This window comes from Lynx rufus, unplaced genomic scaffold (assembly GCF_022079265.1).
Source record: "Lynx rufus isolate CCGP_SWC_20201006 ecotype Redwood Valley unplaced genomic scaffold, mLynRuf1.p SCAF_3, whole genome shotgun sequence".
NCBI lineage: Eukaryota > Metazoa > Chordata > Mammalia > Carnivora > Felidae > Lynx > Lynx rufus.
Genome location: NW_025814845.1, coordinates 121328799 through 121349814, shown reverse-complemented (window position 1 = coordinate 121349814; position 21016 = coordinate 121328799). Strand labels below are relative to the sequence as shown.

Sequence of the window (21016 nt, the reverse complement as noted above, 5' to 3'; positions counted from 1 at the left end):
CACAGAGATGAGCTTGCCCTCAAAACCAGTAGGTGCAGATGGAGGGGGAATAATTAGGATTGCAAGTTGACAGGCCTCTGGGTTGCAGAAGTTTTAGGAAACTGGGGCGTATCTTAACTTCTAGAGGGAGGTAAAGACTAAATCATTTTCACGTGCTGTTTCTCAGGTGAAAAAGTCTTCCTTCAGTTACCTGGGATCCTGCATACTGAAATGGCTGCTCCCAACCCCCCTTCGGCCCTCCTTCCTGTATCCCTTCCTTTTGCTCTGTTCGTTCCAAGGAGGATCTGCAGTTCTGTACCGCCCCTGAGCTGCCTGGATGTTAAGGGATCACAGGAGGGAGGCAGTGTAGCTTAGTGGGTAAGAGTGCAGACTGGGACGCCAGCCTGCCTGTATTCAAATCTGAGCTCAGCTCACGGGCACAGACAATCACTTCCTTTCTCTGTGCCCCAGTCTCTGCATTCCTTATGGATAATAATAACGGTAGCCAACCAGTACGGCCCTTGTGAGGACTAACCTGAAGTTAATATACACAAAGTACTTTAGAACAGTGAGTAGCGATGTATGCATCGGTTGCTACTTTTTTTGAGCATGTACTGTGTACTAAGAACATTAACATGAAATACCTTACTTAACCCTTGCAGCACCCTTACAAAGAAGGTATTTTGAAACCTTTTTCCAGTGATGAAACTGAGGCTAGAGAGTCTGTTGACCGGAAGTCACTTAACTATTAAATGGCCAGTACGGACTGGAGACTCAGATTGTTGCAAACGATGTGCTAAACCACCGCGCTCCCCGCCTGCAGGGGACGCCTCCCAATGCAGAGCGCTGCAGCTGCACGTTTGGCCTGAGACTGATGCCCTGTTAACCTAATATCGTCTCTTTCTAGAGAAGACCTCACATTAGGCTCATGCTGCCTTGGCTTGTGAAGGGTTCTTCATTGAGTCCTTGCCCCGTAACATTGCTTGTCCTTTGTTGCCTTTTTAGTATGCAGCATGACTCCTTCTCCCTGAGAAGAAACCTCTTCTGTGCTGTGCAGGATAAAGCTGCATCCAGGGTAGAAAATTATTTGGAATGTTGTTTCCCTCGGTGATTGTCTCCCTTTCAACTCAATTTCTTCTGAGTGGCTTGGTGATAACTGGGCTTCACTCCTCACATCGGTGGAGATCTGCGATGCAGAGGTAGCCCATTTCCAGTATTTAGCAAAATCTAGGAGCCTGTTCCTGGCACATACCGTGGCAGCCTCGTCCTGGTTCACCTGGAAACCTGAGGGTTGGTTTTAAACGTACCTTGGGGTGCCTGGGTGGCTCAGTAGGTTAAGCATCCGACTCTTAGTTTTTTAGTGAGGGTCATGATCTCATGGTTCATGAGTTTGAGCCCCACATCGAACTTGGGATTCTCTCTCTCTCCCTTTCTCTCTGCCCATCCTGTGCTCGTGTGCACACCTCTCTCTCTCTCTCTCAATAAATAAATAAATAAATAAACTTAAAAAAATAAATGTACCTATAGTCTTTACCTGCCCTATCTCTTAAAACATTATTCGGTCTGCAAGTGTCATTGTGGTTTGCCACATTGGCCACCGGTGTCACGATGTCTCATGTGGACCGCTACTCTGGCCACCTGTCTTGTCTTCTGCAAGCCCCACTGCTTTGTTAAAACACAGCAGGACTTCCCACTGCTGTTGGGACAAAGTCAGGATCCCTACATGTAGTGTGCCTTCCTTCCCCAGGCTTTAGCCTCATGTCCCTCCTCGATGCGCCTTCCAGCAGCTCTGTAGATGGGCTGTGTTCTCTGTGCAGGGGACACTTTCCCCATTTTCCCACAACCCTAACCTCCCTTCAGGTCTCGACTCAGTTAGCCAGGCTAGCCCCCACACCCTCCCCCCCCAATACTGTACCCTCCCTTCCACAGCGTTAGACTCTGTTACAGTTCCCTTTCATGTACCCACACAGGTCTTTGCACTCCCTGAGATTTGGAGTCATGGCTGGTTTTGCTGACCATTATGTTCCCAAGGCCTGGCACGTTGTAGGCACTCACTAGACAGCTGCTGGCAGATTGAGGGAATGGGGGAAGTACCCACCATGTCTCTGTGGCAAGAAGGGTGACATTTTGAGATAGCCCTTTTTGAGATTCTTTTTTTTTTTTTTTTTTAATTTTTTTTTTTAACCTTTTATTTTTGAGACAGAGAGAGACAGAGCATGAATGGGGGAGGGGCAGAGAGAGAGGGAGACACAGAATCGGAAGCAGGCTCCAGGCTCTGAGCCATCAGCCCAGAGCCCGACGCGGGGCTCGAACCCACAGACCGCGAGATCGTGACCTGAGCTGAAGTCGGACGCTTAACCGACTGAGCCACCCAGGCGCCCCCTTTTTTGAGATTCTTGATGTCCTCAGAGGGAAGTCTCCACATTTCAGACCAAACAGTTTGTGGGTTTCTCCAAACACTCAGATTTTAAGGGAATTGCTACCTCCAGAGTCACAGTAATATGCAGACCCATTGCCTGACCTTTAACCCTGTGCCTGGGGACCAGCTCCTGGTGTCTCGCCTGTGAACTGTCCGCTCAGACAGAAGAATAGCACTGCCACCTTTGTATGGAAGCTCCAGCACTACCCAGGTGGGAGTGGAGAAATCTTAACACTCTGGGTTTGACCAACAATCCTCCAAGGTGTCTCTGTCCTTAAAAGCCCTTTGATTGTTAACCACGTCCTTCACAGAAGAGTTGGAAATTAACCTAGTCACCCAGAAGTCAAAGAGTCTTCAAAATCAGAGTGACTTTTTCTTCGTTCATTTTATACAAGAAAACTCTACGCTTTCTGTCAACTTGTAGGTTGGCTCATTTATGCTCCTATTTGAGTTAGGCAAAGATGCAAATAAAAAATAACTCACATTTATTGAGCACTTAGTGTTTACCAGGCACTACAGAAGCATATTCTCCGGACCATCTTATTCAGTCCTGACAGCTCCTCTGTGAGGTGTGGATGCTGTGATCACCCCACTTTATAGGCAAGAAACGGAGGCTCGGAGAAGCTCGATAATACGTGTAAGGTCACACAGCCGAAGTGGTGAGGCTGGGATTTGAACTCAGAGCTGCCTTCCTTTGAGCACGTGCTGTTGGCCACCTTACTGCATCGCCTTATCCTTTCAAGTATTCTGTATCACTTGCAGGTTATGAGCTGTTTGGCATAAAACAACGTTTCCCCATTTCCCATCACCTACTAGCCTATAGCAGGTTCACTCTTTAAGTCTCTTTAAATTGTTTTATGTTTAAGATATAACTAAAAAGCATGCCATACAAAGTTGCATTAAATCTGGCCTGACAGTCATATCAAATAATTGTGAACTAATATATGTTTTACTTCTTGTACTTACAAGAAGTATGTCTTCCGTCTTTATCTTAATATTTCCTTTTACTATTTAATGACAGTAACCATAGCCTTGAGGCATGTTTAGAACAGCAGCACTAGTCGTGGCAGTCCTAGTCTCATGTGCCCTCACATCTTTTCCTTCCCCTGATTTGCAGGGGTGTTTTTAATTTTTTTTTTTTTTAATGTTTATTATTTTCGAGAGGGAGGCGGAGACAGAGCACGAGCTGGGGAGAGGCAGAAGGAAGGAGACAGAATCCGAAGCGTACCCTAGGCTTTGAGCTGTCAGCACAGAGCCCAATGTGGGGCTTGAACCCATATACTGTGACATCATGGCCTGAGCCGAAGTCGGAGGCCGAGCCGATTGAGCCTCCCAGGTTTCCCCCTGGTTTGCAGTTTCGAAGGGGACCTGATCCCTGCTGGCTGACTCTCCTTGGCTTGTGGGAAGGTTCCACCAATCCGATGCCCTGGTGGGAGAAGGGAGAAGGGCTTAGGGAAGGCCACTCCCTTTCCGTCTCCTGCAGGAGCTGCATCTCCTCCAAGGTGCAGACCCTACCAGATGGCCCCCGACTTTGGGCTCTGTCTACCTCCTTCTTTTGTTCCTCCAGCCTCAGGGAGGCACCAGCCTGTGTCGGGCTGTATTACTGCCCCTGTGGACCTTCACCACCTGTGTACCCACTTCCTCCATTAAATTTCCTCTGTTGTAGAGAAAGACAGATACCATATGGTTTCACTCTTATGTGGATCCTGAGAAACTTAACAGAAACCCATGGGGGAGGGGAAGGAAAAAAAAAAAAAAGAGGTTAGAGTGGGAGAGAGCCAAAGCATAAGAGACTCTTAAAAACTGAGAACAAACTGAGGGTTGATGGGGGGTGGGAGGGAGGAGAGGGTGGGTGATGGGTATTGAGGAGGGCACCTTTTGGGATGAGCACTGGGTGTTGTATGGAAACCAATTTGACAATAAATTTCATATAGTGAAAAAAAAATAAAAAGAAAAATAAATAAATAAATTTCCTCTGTTGTAAATAAATTGGGCTGTCGTTCTCCAGGTTGGACTGTATTGATAACTGCAGTATTCACACATGTGATCACATTACTTATTTACAGTTTACTTTAGAGGAATGAATGGTGGATGCTACAATTGGGTTAGAAAACTCTGGTTAAAAGCAACCAAATCCTTTGTGTTCGCTGCAGAGCAAAACCCTGGCTGGATGTCTGACATCCCTGCTTCTAGTTCTAGCTGAGCCACTCGGGGAACTGAGAATCAGTCAAGTCAGGGCCTCAGTTTCATGGGAAATAATGGGTCCCCAGGGTCCTTTCAGGAGTCCCGTTAGCTGGTTTAACTCCTTCCAAAACAAGATGGTTCTAGGATGCAGTCTCGGTTTCCGTGGGGACCGGTGAGTTATCTTTTAAGGTGCACTGGCCCCTGACTCTGGCCTGCCTGCTGTCCTTCTGATGCGTGCTATTGGTCCTAAGCGCCCAGGTGACAGAATGTGGGTGAACCAGGGCGAATCTCTCGCTCCTCTGGGAAGAACCTCAAATAGGCCTTCATGATTCTGATCCTGATCCGGGCAGTTGGTCTTCATCTGGGCACAACACACTTAGTGAACATATAGTACAAGAGTAAAATTTACTGCTCAGCTGTCCTGACTGTGCTTAACAATGTTTCAAAGATGGTGATGTTTCATATATTCACCTTAAATATAAAACCAACAGACAGAATATACAGACAGCACTTGTCTGATGTAATATATTTTCTCCTCCATTTTAAGCACAATCTTCTTAGATTCTCTAAACACCATTTTTTTTTTAAAAGGTACCTTATCCTGCATTTGTGTGTGTGTGTGTGTGTGTGTGTGTGTGTGTGTGTGTGTCTGTGTCTGTATGTCTTTGGGGCCAGATGCTCTAGGTAATGTAAGTAACTTTGATTTACTAAACTTTGCTCTGCTTTCCCCCACCCCAGCCCTTTCTTTTCAGAAGATACATTTAGACAATCACCATTCACCTCTAATTCGAAAGACCTGCTGCCCAGTGACTCTGTGCTTCACGGAAGAATATCAGCGCCAGGTATGGGAACATTATTGACTTTGCTTCTACTGTTGGTTGCTTAAAATTACTTTTCTGAAATGTGTAAATTCTCAGATACTCTCAGCTTATGTGCTGAAGTTATTTGTCTGAAGCTAGTTTTTCTTTTTTAAAGGAGAAACTCAATTTAAACAGCCACAAAGGTTTATTAAAATCAAGGGTCGGCAGTAATCGAGTGCTTCATTTTTGCTTTAGGAGCTCGTTGTTCTTTACCTGCTGATGTTTCGTTCATACGGCAAATTTCTTTTTCTTTGAAAGAGCTAAGTATAACCTGAAAGTAATTTGCTTTACACACTGTTAGTATTTCGGGCAGACTGCCAGGAAGATATAGGAGGGCAGTGGCAAGAACTAATCGCCAGCAGGGAAGGTCGTGACCCTAGTGGGGTGTGGGTGGCCACAAAGACCACTCTGGTTTCCATGGAGGCAGCACAGCTCATTAAGACAATCTCGCCACCCGGACTCCGCCTCTCTTCTTAATCAGAGTATCTGCATATATCCATCTAATGTTCCTTTTTGCAATCTCAGCATCAATACATAATTTATTATCTACTCTCCTTTCCAGAGTAGAAGGCAAGATGTGTTTTCTGTCCCCTTCCCAATTGCATGGCCATCCGTCAGGGCTTGTCTGTGTGTTCTCAGAGTTATTATGAGATGAGAACACTTGAGAACCACTGCACGGTAGCCCATAGTCCTCATCCTCCCACCTCCCACCCCAACCCCAGTGCAGCAGCCTGAAAGCTTCCTGCTGTTGTTACTTTAGTTCCAGCAACTGAGAAAATTTCAGAAGCTCTCCACGGCCTCTGCACCCATTCATTTGTCCAGGAGAGCACGGGAGACCAAGGCCACGAATGTTCAGGAAGGGCTTACAGCAGGGTCATTGGCCAGGAACCCCTGCAACGATAAAGCCCAAGTGTCTCCCACTCGCCCAAGGAGCCAGGTGTCACAGATGGCTGGAAGTCTGAGTGTTTTGCAATTCAGAAAGAGCCAAGAAGCATCTCAGGAAATACTGGCTTGGGGTAGCACACACAGGTCACTGGAAGTGGTTTGTGACAAAACTGGGGGGGAAACGCAACTCTTTGTCACTCTTTAGTCTTGTCATGGCAGATCCGTTTCTTCTCATCTTCAAAGAGTCCAGGTACTTACATCCTTTTTAGGTTTGCAGGGCTTTTCAAGCGCCATAGATAACACGCTACCCCCAAAACACATTACATTATACCTGGTTCTAGAGGTGGAGAGAAATTTTGCTTAGTTGATGTCTTCATTCTCAAACAGGAGCTATTTGAACTACTGTTTGCTTCCCACAGTGTCATTTTGTATAGCCATCTCCCTGGTCCCCAAATTATCACCCTGCTGTTAAGTTGATGGATTGTGACTTTCTAATGTCAAAATAACTGCCTAGGAACTGCCTGTCAGAGTGCTGTGACCCATACAGCCAGCATCCCGTGATGTATATCCAAACCCTGCATTGCTGCCCTAATAATGTTTGGCTTGGCTGTATTTTAAGAAGGTTTTATTGGTCAAGTTACAACTCAACCTCAAAGAGTGATATCAGTGTATGTTTCACTGTGTATAGAAGAGGTTTGTGTGGTTTGCTGGATAGACCTATTACAAATTAGATAAACTCACTTAAAAAGTTAACTTTTATTTTGGGTGGGAAGTCAGCATAACTGGGATTTTTAAAATGTAAATCTACCATTCTGAGGGAGAATCAGTCTATACTGCAAGAGCCTTTATTTAGGCAGGGGACAAGCAAAACGAGTATACATTTTGCTAAAACAGACAACTAACAAGGAACTTTAAAAAAAAAAATAAGCTAGTTGAAAATGCTTTAGAAATGGAGTCAAATTAGAAAAATTAAAAATGACAAGGACAACCTTGTAATCACAAAGTTCCCATAACCTGAAGACATGTTTTGTGAGGACAGCCTCAATAATTTGGGCTAACTGTGGAGAAGACCAATCTGAATTAACAAAAGATTGCAGGACAGAGACTTTTCAAGAAAACGTTTCTTTCAAGTCTGGATAGTGATAAATGGCCATCGTATTCTGACTACAGCTCCTCAGTCCCTTTCCCACAATTCTGAAATCCAAAAAGCTCCACCAACTGCAATTTTTTTAATAAGTTACTTGGTGTCAAAACCTAATGGGAGGCGATTTATAGCCCTTATGTACTACCAAGGGTGAAATTCATACATTTTGCTACAGAAATATCAACGTGCTTGACTATGAAGGCCCACTGGAGTGTTATGTAAAATATGTCTCAGGCATCGTATTATCATTCTAAAATAAGAGAAAGTATGAGTCCCAAACACGTCAGAGCCCAGGGGTCTCAGCTAGATAGTGTGGACCTACAATTATTCTAGTATTCTGCTAAATGCAGTACTGGAAGCAAAGACATTAAAGCGACAGTTGAGGATCTTGAGGTTCACGGGTATAAGAGTCATGGATTCCTACAGAAAATTTCAGAAGACCAAGTGGGCAGCAGATTGCTGAATCATTGGAGATGTGGCAAGAAAGAGGAGTCCAATGGGGGATGTTCTAATGCTAAGGCAACATTATTGATGAGGACCTGGGTTTAAAGAGAAAAGGAAGTGGTTGGTGAGAGAGGCAGACAAAGGGTCAGTTCATGGGTTTGGGAGACTGGTTAGCTTTGCTATGAGCAAGTTGAATTGGGAGGAATAGTGTCTGTGCAGAAATGGGGAAGCCAGGAAGGAGACAGGTGGCTTTAGTGACTAGGCAAAAAATAATTTGTTCTTACTGTATAAATAAAGGCCTCAGAGTTCTTAGAAATCGTCTCTTCAGTAGTTTAAACATTACCATTACAATGTTATTTCTATTCTTTAGTTACTTAGCAAACTTCTTCTTTCCAGAGATAATGCAAAGATAAATATCAGCCCAAAGAATTGTCTCCGATTCCCAATTAGTAGAGACCATAATTAATGAGGTTTAACATGTCTGGTTTCAATCTTCAGCAAATGCTGAAGACCCATAGCTTTCTTCTCATCCCCAAAGAGTCCAGGTACCTACATGCTTTTTAGGTTTGTGGGGCTTTTCAAACACCATAGATAACGTGCTTATATATTTATATACCTTCTATCAACGGGATGAGATTATCTTCTAAACACTTCTGGAGTAAGACCGTGGGGCACAGGAGGCGTGCCACTCGAGAGCACCCTTTAGGACGCCACAGCTCCACACCAAGGGGACCCACCCAGCATGTTGTGATTGTGTTGCAGGCCTGTGGAGAGTGAAGCAAGCAGCATGGGGGATAGCAAAGTGGGGAGAGGTGGGTAGGGCTGTGGACTGCGAAGACATCGAGAATAGCACACTTAACTAGGCATTTGCCTTCGGCAGATGGTGTCTGAGACACACAGCTGCCGCCATCCCAGAGAAACAGAATAAACACAGAGCTTCAGGGTGTCCTGGCCTTCGTCGTTGCCACTATTTCTAGACTGACTTTCCTGAGAACCAAAGAATGTTCATGAGCCAAGATCTAACATTTTCACTTGCTGTGAATGTCTGAGACAGAGGGAACACCAGGAATCCTTAATAAAATGACGAGTTAAAAGCTCCTGTCACCTTCAGCTGGAGGGACACGGGGACAAAATATCCTTAAAGCCATGAATAGATGCCTGAGTGCACCCTGGGTGGTGGTGTTGCTGATGGTGATTTTACAAAAGGAATAAAAGAACTTTCCTATAATGGGGGAGATAGAAATTACAGACCATGTATGATTTAATGTACTTTGTGTAATTTGTTGTTGTCTCACTTTGTAGAAGATTTACACTAATAGAAAAAAGAGTGTGAGATTGGGTGTTTTTCAGGGCACCAAGGGCTGGTCTGTATAAGGAGTGGATGCATTAGTACCATTGTACCTGCAGCTGTTTACAATTCCCCATCGTCTTTCCATAAGCAAAGACCATCAAGAGAAGAATTTATATCTCAGCACTGCTTTTAAACAATATGGAGCTTCAATTCTTGTGTTATTATGATTTTGAAGGCGCAGTATGTTTGCTCTGTATTAAGCCAAAAAACAAAAACACAACCAGAGCGGGTGTGAAGGGAAATGTGGGTCTCTGTGGAATTCTTTCAAAGTGTTTGGAGTCACTGATGCTTCTGTTTGATATTTCAGACCGAGCTTAGAGTTAGACAATGCAAAACGTATCAACAATTACATTTGTAAACCCCTGCCCCGATCATTTACCAGAACCCTTTAAAAAGAAAACAACGCTTTTTGTCGTTGTTGTTTACAGCACATAAACAGGATGTACAGAACATGGGGAGAGTTTGGGTCCTTCCAGGACTTGATATGCGAATCAGGATCTGCTGTGAAGCTAACAAGACCAGTTTGGAGTGGTCTGCCTTGTCACTGGGCCAATTCTCAATCTATTTTCCTCTCTCTGTTCTGCCCATCAATCTAATATAAGTGGTACCATCTCATATACTTCACTGAAAACGAAATAAATGATGCCTCACGTCGAGGGGCACCCACAGTGGACTGTCAGCCTGCCATGCTACTGGCCAGATAGGAATGACCTCTTTCAGACTGTTGGCTTTGAAGATGTGCACATCACCTTCCTTTACATTAAGACTTAACCAGCTCAGAGAGAGAGACAGAGACAGATAGACAGACAACTCTGTCCTAGATTACAGCAAAGTGTTTTCTTTAATCCTTTTTCAAAGACAGCGGATTCTTTTTAAATTCAGACTAAGTCACGGATAAACAGTAGAACATTTGAGTGCTGTTGGTGTGTATCATTTTGTAGCTTAAGCTCCTTTTGATTACACACATTCGTTGCGTACAGAGAAGGAAGCTAATAAAACACGGGTTTGAACTGCACGGGTCCACTTAAATGCAGCTTTTTTTTTTTTTTTTTTTTTGGTAAACACTGTATAATACTGTAAACGTATTTTCTCTTCCTTATGATTTTCTTAATTTTCTTTTCTCTAGCCGTCTTTATTGTAAGAATACTATATACAGTACATATAACCTATAACATTCAAGATAATGTGCTCATCAACCATATTATTGGGAAGGTTACCAGTCAACAGTATGGTCTTAGTAGTTAAGTTTTTGGGGAGCCAGAAGTTATATGCAATTTTCGGCTGCATGGGGTCAGCACCCCAATACCCCTGTGTTGTTCAAGGGTCAAATGTAATTATCAGGGCACAGGACCGATGTCATTTCATTTAATTCTGAAAACAACTCACCGAGACATGGGAATTATGCTTACTTTACAAATGACTAAATGGAGGTTCAGAGAGATTTAATAACTTTTCCAATTTTATTGAGATATGATTGACATATCAGATGGTGTTTAAGGTATACAACATAATGATTTGAGATTATATATATATATAATCTACGCTGTATATAATCTACGCTATATATAATCTACGCTGGCAGTAACTTAAAGATTAACGATACGATATCGTTACCTATGCTGTACGTTACGTCCTCATGACTTAGTTGTCTTATAACTGGGAGTCTGCACCTTCTGCAGAGAGATTTAATAGCCAGTACGAAGTACTCTGTACTTGCACCTGTACTAGGACCTTTTGCGGAGAGGCTTAATAGCTTGTACAAGTCCTGCCGTTGGTGAGCGGCAGCACTGGAATTCAAACCCGGAACTGCACACGGTACATTTTCTTCCTTTCTGCCCTGTCACGCCACCTGCTAAGTCAGGTGAGGTGTCACTGGCCGTGAGCATAAGGAACACACCTCTACAGTATTTGTTCATATATACCCACATTTGGCATCTGGCGTGTCACTGATGGATTACCTTTTTTAAGTTAGGAATAAAAAGTAGCCCTTTAAGTAAGATACTTCAAAGAAGTTACAAGATAAGAATATTCTGTTTATCCATGTAATTCTAATTTTGTCCTCTTCTCTTCCATTTCTTTCTTTTCTTTCTTCCTTTAAAATATCTGGTAATCGTAGTCCCTTAAAATGTTTCTTTCAATTAAGAAAATTAAAGAAAGGGTTGATGTTTATTTTCAGTCATTTTTAGTAGATCCTCTGAACCACAGAAATAGTTTCAGGAAACTAAAAACCTCTCGGTTAAATAAAGCGCATAATGCTGAAGGTAGTGGTGATCTAGTCAGCAGTACAGAAGAAAAAGTTCTAGACTGGGAATCAGGAGAGCCCAGGTGTTAAGTGTAGCCCACTTTCCAGTAGAAAGAGGATAGAAGGTCTCCAAGCTTCTTCCATATCCCTTCTTTTTCAAAAAGTCTACCATCTGGAGCAGTCCTGTCAACTTCAGCCCAGGTGCCTTTATTTTCTTGGTAGGGCCCAAACTATAATGCTGGAACTGGGCAAAATCAGTCTCTACCCCTGAAATTCTACCGCCCACGCTAAGAGTTGGCGACGGGACAAGTCACCATAAGTATTCGGTATTGGGGGTGGTAGCAGCTGGGAAGGGGCGCAAGAAGGGTTTCTAGGAAGCCAGGATGTTACATTTCTTTCTTTTTTTTTTTTAATGTTTATTTTTGAGAGAGAGAGAGCACGTGCAAGGGAAGGAGGGGGAGAGAGGTGGGTGGGGAGGGAGAGGGAGAGGGAGACGGAGGATCTGAAGCAGGATCTGCTCTATCAGTGCAAAACTCGATATAAGGTTTGAACCCATGAACTGTGAGATCATGACCTGAGCTGAAGTCGGATGCTCAACGGACTGAGTCACCCAGGCACCCCAAGGATGTTCCATTTCTTTACCTGGCTGCTGATTACATGCTTATGTAATTTTGTGAAAATTCACCAAGCTGTGCACTATGAGTCTTTCTGCATTTGTTAGGGCTAATTGGCTTATTCACAAATAGATGGGTCTAGATGCCAAGTGGTCACCTCCAAACCATCAATCTGAGTGCATGTTCATTTCAGAGACTAGGACAGTGATGATGAGGACAGCAGTCTTTCAATTATCCACCTTTTAGTCTGCAGGAGCATTTCCATTTGTAGCACGAACTTATTGCCCTGAACTAAATGACACGTAGACTGATATATCTGATTCCTGTTGTGTTTCAAATTGGAAAGCTATTCTGTATTGCTTATAGCATTTCTTTGATGTACTCGCAGTAGATGAACTGTAGTCTGTCCAGCTGTTTACCAGAGGGAAAGTTTTCATTGTTTCGGATTTTCCTGATCTAGATGATGTTACTTGAAGCTAAAAAAGATGTTCTGGGAACTAGCCCCATCCATCCCTCACCAGCCTAATGAATTCATGGGTGAATTCTAAAAAAAAGAGCTATTGACTCTGTTCAGAACTCCTTGCAGAAAAGGGGCTTGCATTAATCACTGTCAACTTTGTATCCAGGTTAGCCCTTTTCAAAACTATAGCCAATGGGATCTCTGCAGACCAGCAGTTGTGGGGTTCACACACTGAAGTGCAGGTGCACTTTTTTAATGGGTGGTCAGCTTTGCGAAGGAGAAATTTATTGGATGCCTCACATGAGCTATCTCTAAAGACAGGACAAAGACAGGACCAGAAAACAACTGTGGTTGTTTGGCCAAGCCTCTTTATCTCCGCCCAGATGGCACAGGGGTTGAATCACTTGGTATCGAAGATAATCATCAACACTTTCATGTTTGTTCTTTGTGGGAAATGTAACATCCAAAAGCCCCGGGGGCTGTGACCACTTTGGCCCCGGCCCTGCGTCTTCCTGTGAACACAACAAATGTGTATGTGCTCACATAAAATTTTCTGCACCCCATTTACAAGGCCTCAGCGGTGCCTGTGGTCGTGATTTTACTTTTGCAAAGACTATTGAAGCACCTTGAGAATGAATAAAAGGCCAAATTCTCAAGTATGTGTAATGGATGATGAAGAGTATTTGTTTGAAAATGGGAATGTAGTAACCTCTGGCTTCAGTTTGGGACTGGCTAATTCAATCTACAAGGCCTATTCTGTGTATACAATATGGCTTTCCATTCCTTTGCTATCAAAAATACATATTCTCATTTCATGCAATTTCTTCTTTGTGTTTATTCCTTTTCAGGGCAGCAACTGCCCTCCGGTAACCAGGATAGAAAAAAAGAGAAAAATCGTTGCAAACTAGACCATATATTTTCATTTAAACAAACCCATTCTGTATTCCCATATGTAGGGCCAAATGAGTGCTTCTCGGTGGTAAGAGAGACACCCCCACATCACACCACAGCCCGTTTCTTGATGTCATTATAGGAATGACAGTCAGGGGCTTCATTTTTTGGCTTATGCAGCATCTTTCCTTTAGCAGAGTACTTATCATTTCTGTTCTCAATTTATCTTCCAGAAAAGAAAACTTAACTAGAAGCACAAAAGTATGGGCAGTCTTTGAATTTGCTTCATGATATTTGGTCCACTGTACCATCTGCTGGAGTTCTATTGAGACATCCCATGCAGAGGTCCCTCAACCACTTGCCATTCAACAGGTCCCAAACAAAGCATACCATTTTCCCCTACCTTCCCCTGTCCCTTCCAAAAGTCAATTGATTGATTGATTAAAACCCTCCTCTCTATTCTGTTGTTTTCTGCTTTAGTGGATAGCATCATCATCATCACCCACCATGACACAAACCTTAAAGTTGGACACCATTTGTTTGGGTTTGCTTAGGAGCAGATCCTGAGACAAAAAGTTGAGTGCAAGTAGTTCTGTAGGAAGTGACACAGGAAACCCTGGGAGAGGAATGAGGAAGCGAGCCAAGGGAAAGAAGGCATCCAATAAGGGGACTGTCATCCAACAGGTCACCTGCTGTGGACAACTGGAGGGTAATTTCACGCAATGGAAGGCCTCAGACTTTCCTCCCCAATAGGTTAAGAGAGCTGGGATGTTTATGTGGTCTACCATCGATCACTTAAACCCACTCTCAGGAGTCAATTCCCTCACGCTGTGGTCTCCAGCACAGGTGAGCAAAGCAGGCTTCAGTGGCTAGAGAAAGCCCTTGGCGGATATACGCAGGTGCTGGCAGCGGGAAGGCAGCATTGAAGCAGTAAAGGCCATGTGATCACTGAGGAAGGGAGGGCAGGAATGGCAGCATTTGCCGCATCAGCTCTCATTATTACCTCTTCTGCACCCTCCACTTCCATTCAGTTACCTTTCCTCCTTCATAGATCCTACCTCCTACCTCTCCTAAACGCATTCTTCTCTTTCAGTCCCAACTGCCAAGAACTTCATTCAAGTCTCCATCATTGGTCCTCTGGATTACAACAACAGCCTCTGGCTGGTCTCCCTATGTCCAGGGTCACTCCCACCATTCCCTTCTCTCCATCATCAAGTCCTAGTCTTTCTAGAAGGCGGATCTCATCGTGTCCCTCTCAGCCCTGCTGACTTCCCATTGCTCTCTAGATAAAGTCTACACTTTGCGCGTGCACTCTCCTGTATGCTGCCTGTTTGGTTGTTTTTTTAATAGCCTGTGTTTTCTTTGGAAATCGTTCCCTGCCACTCCAAAACTGGATTAGATACCACTTCCTTTCATGTCCTTGGATATTTAGAATTCCCTGTTTACTCATCACCTTCTTGATTAACTGCAAGCTCTTTTGTGGGCATAAACTGTCTTGTTGACCATTATGTCTCCCAGAAGCTAGCACCTAATATAGTTGCTAATCAGATCTTGGGAGGAAAACATATTGTTGAAAAACCATTAGTTTGTAAGAACTAGTGTTAAATGCTCTAAAGAGAGATCTGATAAGGCTTTGATTATCACACAGATCTGTTTTTGACTACAGATAAAAATGGATCCCTTTATAAATATAAGATGTGCAGTAAAGCCCTTTCCAAATATAGTTGGTCTCTCTGTCTAATATGAGTAGCACACTACCATGATGTAACTCTCTTTTTTAGCATTAAACAGTTTAGTTTGACAAGAGAAAGATTGCCGGGCTGTTGTGTTCATTTTTTTTCACCTTGGATATAGATCTCACTGCCAACCACCAAAGAAACTTTCAAAGGCAGAGAGTGGATAATGGAGGTACAAGAAGAGTTTAGTTGGTTTGATGTGAAAAGTCAATACTTGAATTACGGTTACTATTACACTGATTTTCTTTTTTATTTTTTTTAATTTTTTTTAATATGAAATGTATTGCAAATTGGTTTCCATACAACACCCAGTGCTCATCCCAACAGGTGCCCTCCTCAATGCCCATCACTCCCTTTCCCCTCCCTCTCACCCATCCCCCCCATCAACCCTTATTGTCAGTTTTTAAGAGTCTCTATGGTTTGGCTCCCTCCCTAACTTTTTTTATTTTCCTTCCCCTCCCCCATGGTCTTCTGTTAAGTTTCTCAGGATCCACATAAGAGTGAAAACATATGGTATCTGTCTTTCTCTGTATGGCTTATTTCACTTAGCATAACACTCTCCAGTTCCATCCACGTTGCTACAAAAGGCCATATTTCATTCTTTCTCATTGCCAAGTAGTATTCCATTGACTATTACACTGATTTTCATGTTTAATAATAAACTTCCCAGGCCTAAAATTCCCTGTGTCATTAACCTCATTTTAAAAGTTTAGAATTATTTCATATAGAATTTTTCCGCATCCGTGAGCCAACTGCTTTATCAAATAAGCTTCTTTTTTAATGTAAATTATTTTATTGAAGGACAGTGTTATATTTTGATCCAAATAGGGCAAAAGTTCACATAGTAGTGTCTCATAAAGACTAGAGGCAAGCTTTGTGTGATACAGATTTGAATTCAGGCCTGAATCCTGGAATTTGGACAGCCCATGAAATGAAAACATCTTTTTTTTTTTTTTCTTTCAAATCATTAAAAAGTTGTACATGGCTTTTTTCTCTTGCTTGGAAACATGTTCCACAAATCTTTTGACACTTCCTCAAGTGTTTCTTCCACATGAAGAGAGGAGCCGTTTTCTACAGCTCTCAGACTACACAGCTCCCTAGCCTTATACCTTTCTCCTCACCTCTGCAAGAAACAACAGAGTTAGCCCTACTACAGATGAAATTAACTCCCACGCACACCATTTTGCCCTCAGCTACATGCTGTCTCAAATGTTTCTGCATTCTATCTCATCTCAGTCTTTTCCTTTCTTTTTTTCTATTGTGAGCCATTGTGGGGGTTACCCGAGGCGGTAGTTCCATTAAATACTCTATTAAACATGTAAATAAGAAAGGAGTCCTCTAAGTTACAGAGAATTATGATGCTCCGGTGTTATTTTGTGAGCTTGGAATCTGATGTCCCATTCTAGGAATTTAATCTACAAATAGACTTGAACAAGTAACACTAAAGTATGTGGACAAGGATGTAAGGTATATGGACAGAGATGTGCTGTATAAGATGTGCAGCATAAAGATTTGAAACAAATTCAATGTCCATAGGTAGGAAGTTGATGAAATGAGCCATGGGACATTCTGTGGGAAACAATAGCCATTAAAAAAAGATGAAGGGAATCTATAGAAATGTATTTGAACGGATGTTCAAGAGATAATGTTAGATTTAGAAAAACAAACACAAAAAACTGGCTGCAGACAACAGGTGTAACATGATCCCATTTATGGTAAAAAAAAAAAAGAGGTGGTACATTTATGTGCACATAATATTCATGGATGTACATGGATAATTTCTCAACAGATAAACTGTTCACAGTGGTTACCCCTGAAGAGTGAAAAGGACTGGGTTTAGGAAGAGAGAGATAGTAAGGGAAAGGTATTCTTTTATTTTTCAGTTTGTATCCTTTATTCTATTTTTTTTTACCATGAATTTACATTACCTTTATAACTTCTAAAAACTTAAAAAAGTAAAGTATGTGTTCAAATCACGTTTTGTTTTGTTTGTTTTTTTAGAATCTGTCATTTACACATGATGACTTTAGGCCTTAATGAATAATCTGTAAAGTAAGTGAACTACTGAAAATAGAGATAAAACAGTGACTCTTAGCCATCTTACCTCAGTGAGCAGTCCCAGCAGAAGCCAGTGAAGTGACTATTTATAAAGCAGGTTACAAATCCCCTTGAATGGAATGATCCTATCGTTTATAAAATGTGTGCATACAGGAAAAAAATCAGGAAGAGTAGATGCAGAAATATTAACTGTTGTCTCCATTTACTTAGGGTTTCAAGTGATTTTTGCTTTTATTTTATGGACTGACATTTTTACAATAAGCATATATTATTTTTGTAATCAGAAAACCTCAATAAGCTCCCTTCATTTTGAACAAAGGAGAAATTATCTTCTATATTCTGGTCCTCAATGCTTGACACCAGATCTTTCTGGAAGTTTCTATCACGAGAAAATGCCTGGAGCTTTGGACAAGGAGATCATCCTTTTTGTTACCTAAAAGCAACAAAAATGAATGGAAATATTTTCAGCTAGAAGAGATGTTGGGGGTGGGGGGCGGGGGGGGCTTGTAAATGGTCTTTGGAAAGTAGAACCCATCTTAAGATATCCAAGTACCTCAAACTAGGGAATACTGTTTTAACATCTTGTATTTATTGGCACCTACTACCTTCACGATTTCCCCATCCTCTGTTACACGCACCCTCAGATACTCTTTCCCATCCAGGCTTTCCAGTCAAAATGACTCATCCATCTGCGGAATCTAGTTCTTGCCTTAAGTATCCAGGAATGAGTCACTCAATCAGTTGGTTCTCTTTTAACTTGAATGGAATTAGGCTCAGGGATGTTCAATTGAAAGATTCATGAATGGGTGGGGGTGGGGGGGTGGGGAGAAGGCATTGGTGAGGTTATCTGGGAAATCAGCAGTTTTATAGAAATGAGAATGGGGCTGGGGGAAGCAGGATAATTAGGGAGTCAGATAGCCCAGAGGGAGAATGATTTACAAAAAAAGATTAGGTCCAAACTCTGGCTGTCAGTCTTTGCTAGAGTATGGTGGCAGGAATTAATTGGTTATATGGATTTTAGGTAACTATTTTGTCTTTCAGACAAAATGACTCCTACCAATTATTTTCTTGCTCACTAATTTTGTATGTACTCTGTAGGTACTTGCCAAAAGAAAAGCAGGGGAAAATTTTACTCAGAAAAAAAAAAAAAAAATGTGTACTCTTGCAAATGCTTTTAACATGTAGGCATGCTTTCGGTATGTGAAAGTTATTTTTGACACTATTTTTGGCCAAATTGGTTTTCATTTTTATGAAAAATGTTAATTTTTAAAGCACTCCGGTCTATCTCCCAACTGTTACTTTTATCACTCGAAAATGTGGTATTTTAAAAATATCATCACTGGTGTCATACTAAGACTTGCCTTGAATTACATGCCTTTCATAGTAATTAATGTTTTTTTTTTTTTAAGAGGCATTTGGACATGAAAAAGGAATAAAATGAAAGTTCACCAAGATGTTCATAGCAGTTGTCTTTAAGGGGTGGTGATGGATCTGTGGTTGTGTTTCTTTTTTTTCCCCCACTTGTCTCTGTTCTTCTTGTTCTCTGTAATGAGCACGGAACACTTTTATAAAGGAAGAGAAAAAAACAAAACCTAATTTATTAGAGGGAGTAAGGTGTTAAGGAACAAAGATAAGGTTCCCGGTGTTTTTGAGTTACACTATAATAATTATTATGGTCACACGCAAGGTAGGTCTTTTGTCCAAGGCTTCTAAACATCTTGAGTTACCGCGAACAAATATTGGCAGAGTCATTTCCAAAATTTTATGTTAAATATCCTGCAAGTTACTACCAAAGAGCTGTGAAACCCTCATATGAAATACAAATATGACCATAGTCATTTAAATCCATGTTTCATGTCGGGTACTTACTCAGCTCACTTGAGGAGTGGTTGAAGTCTCAGGATGGTTACTTATTTTTAACCTCACGAGGGAGATTAATGAATTAAATTTATCTTCGGGCGCCAGCTGTCAAAGAAGTACTGCGCACCATCTTATTTAACTTGGTCGTGGAAATAGTGTTCAAGGGAACACTCCGCTGTACTATTGTGTTGCACGGCTCGTCTCATAAATGTCATTCGTCAAGGTATAATTAATAAACTAATAGCTGCTCTGGAGGGTATTTTCAGTAGTTCTATCAAAATAATAAGCATTCACATTTCTGTCGCATCTTTTTTGTTTCCTAATCAATTAGAAAAATGACCTCAGTGGCTACAGACCAGTTCATTGACTTTCCCCTTCGATTGTTTTCATTCTGCTCCATCAGTGTCAGGGGGACACTGAGATGTTATGAAACGAGAATTAAATATAAAAGGATCTGAGTATCATTACATATCTGATAAACAGTGTAGGAAGCTATGCTCAGGTGTGTGTACCACTGAGATGAAAAGAAAGTTCGCTGACTCATTCAACAAATACTTATTGAGCAGCTATTATATACCAAGTACTTTTGTGGTCCTGGGGAACAGCAATGAACAAAGGGTCTCTGTCCTTATGGGGTTTACGCTCAAGGGAGAGAGGCAGACAACAAACCAATAATTATACTGGGTGAGTATAATATGTACACACACATATATAATAACATCATAAAAACATGTTATTCGTGTTAAGTGTAATATATAATAACATCATGGGAAAACTAAGCAAGGTAGGGAGAAGGTGGTTGGGAAGGGGTCACCCAAGGTAGGGTGGTAGAGAAAGCTCTCCCTAAGAGAGATAAAAAGTATCAAGCAGACCCTGGAGCCAGTTCAGGAGCGAGTCTTGTCAAGCCATGTGGGATAGAGTGTTCTGGGTAAAGGAAGCAGTCATAACAAGGCCCCGGGGTGAGGGTGCATTTGGCACAGGAAGTGACAGCCAGAAGAGAGGGGAGGCTGGAAGGAAATAAAGGAGAATAGCTTATAGGGCCTCCTGGTGAATAGCAGGGCCTTGGGCTTTCATTGTAAGCATGCCAGGAACCAGAGGAATGTTTTGAGCAGAGAAATGGCATAATCTCACTTCCATTTTAAAAAATTAATCCGACTCTTTCTTGTTTAATCTTTAAAGCCCGAATAAAGTCCCCTGAAAGGCTTAATGGAAACAGAGAGGCCTGCAGAAAGATAAGAGAGGCAAAGAAAGTTAATTGAATTTGCTGAGTATTATTTTTATAGTGGATGGGATCTGTGCATATCCCTTTAATAATTAATTATTGGTGGTAAGTTTTGCCCAAGATTTCTCTCATTTAATTTTTCTTACTATTAAGTTATTCTAAAAGAGAGTATATTTTTATTATGTTTAGTTGAAATTTTGATTTTCTTTCCCAATTAGTTAAAAATGGCTATCTAGATATTTTAACTGAATATTTATTGGAAAAAGTATACAAAACTCAATGTAATATTAAAAGACTCAGAAAGTTACAGAGTTTGAGATTAGAAATTTTTTTTTTCAATATATGAAATTTATTGTCAAATTGGTTTCCGTACAACACCCAGTGCTCAGATGAGAAATGTTTAAAAGCAACCATAAGACAAATTCATTATTTAGAATTCATTGTAGAAAAGAGAATGCTTTCATGAGAAAGGTGACTTTAGCTTCACACAAGACTTGCTCCAGTATTATTTCTAAAGAGCTATGTCAGGGAACTATGAATTCACCCATAAAACTGCAAATTACTCTAACAGATGCTTACAAAGTGTGCCCAGAGGCTGTTGTATATGCGTGTTTTGCCAGTTCTGGCGTTGAAGAGGTGATTTACAATCCTAAAACCACTAATGACA

At 41.7% G+C, this 21016-nt stretch overlaps 1 protein-coding gene across 1 annotated transcript in view; it reads left to right on the top strand.

Moving 5' to 3' along the window:
* ZNF827 (zinc finger protein 827) overlaps nt 1-21016 on the top strand; it is a 172261-nt gene that overhangs the window by 107946 nt on the left and 43299 nt on the right. The window contains 1 exon segment of the mRNA XM_047091194.1: nt 5321-5424. Coding sequence (XP_046947150.1) covers nt 5321-5424 — 104 coding nt within the window.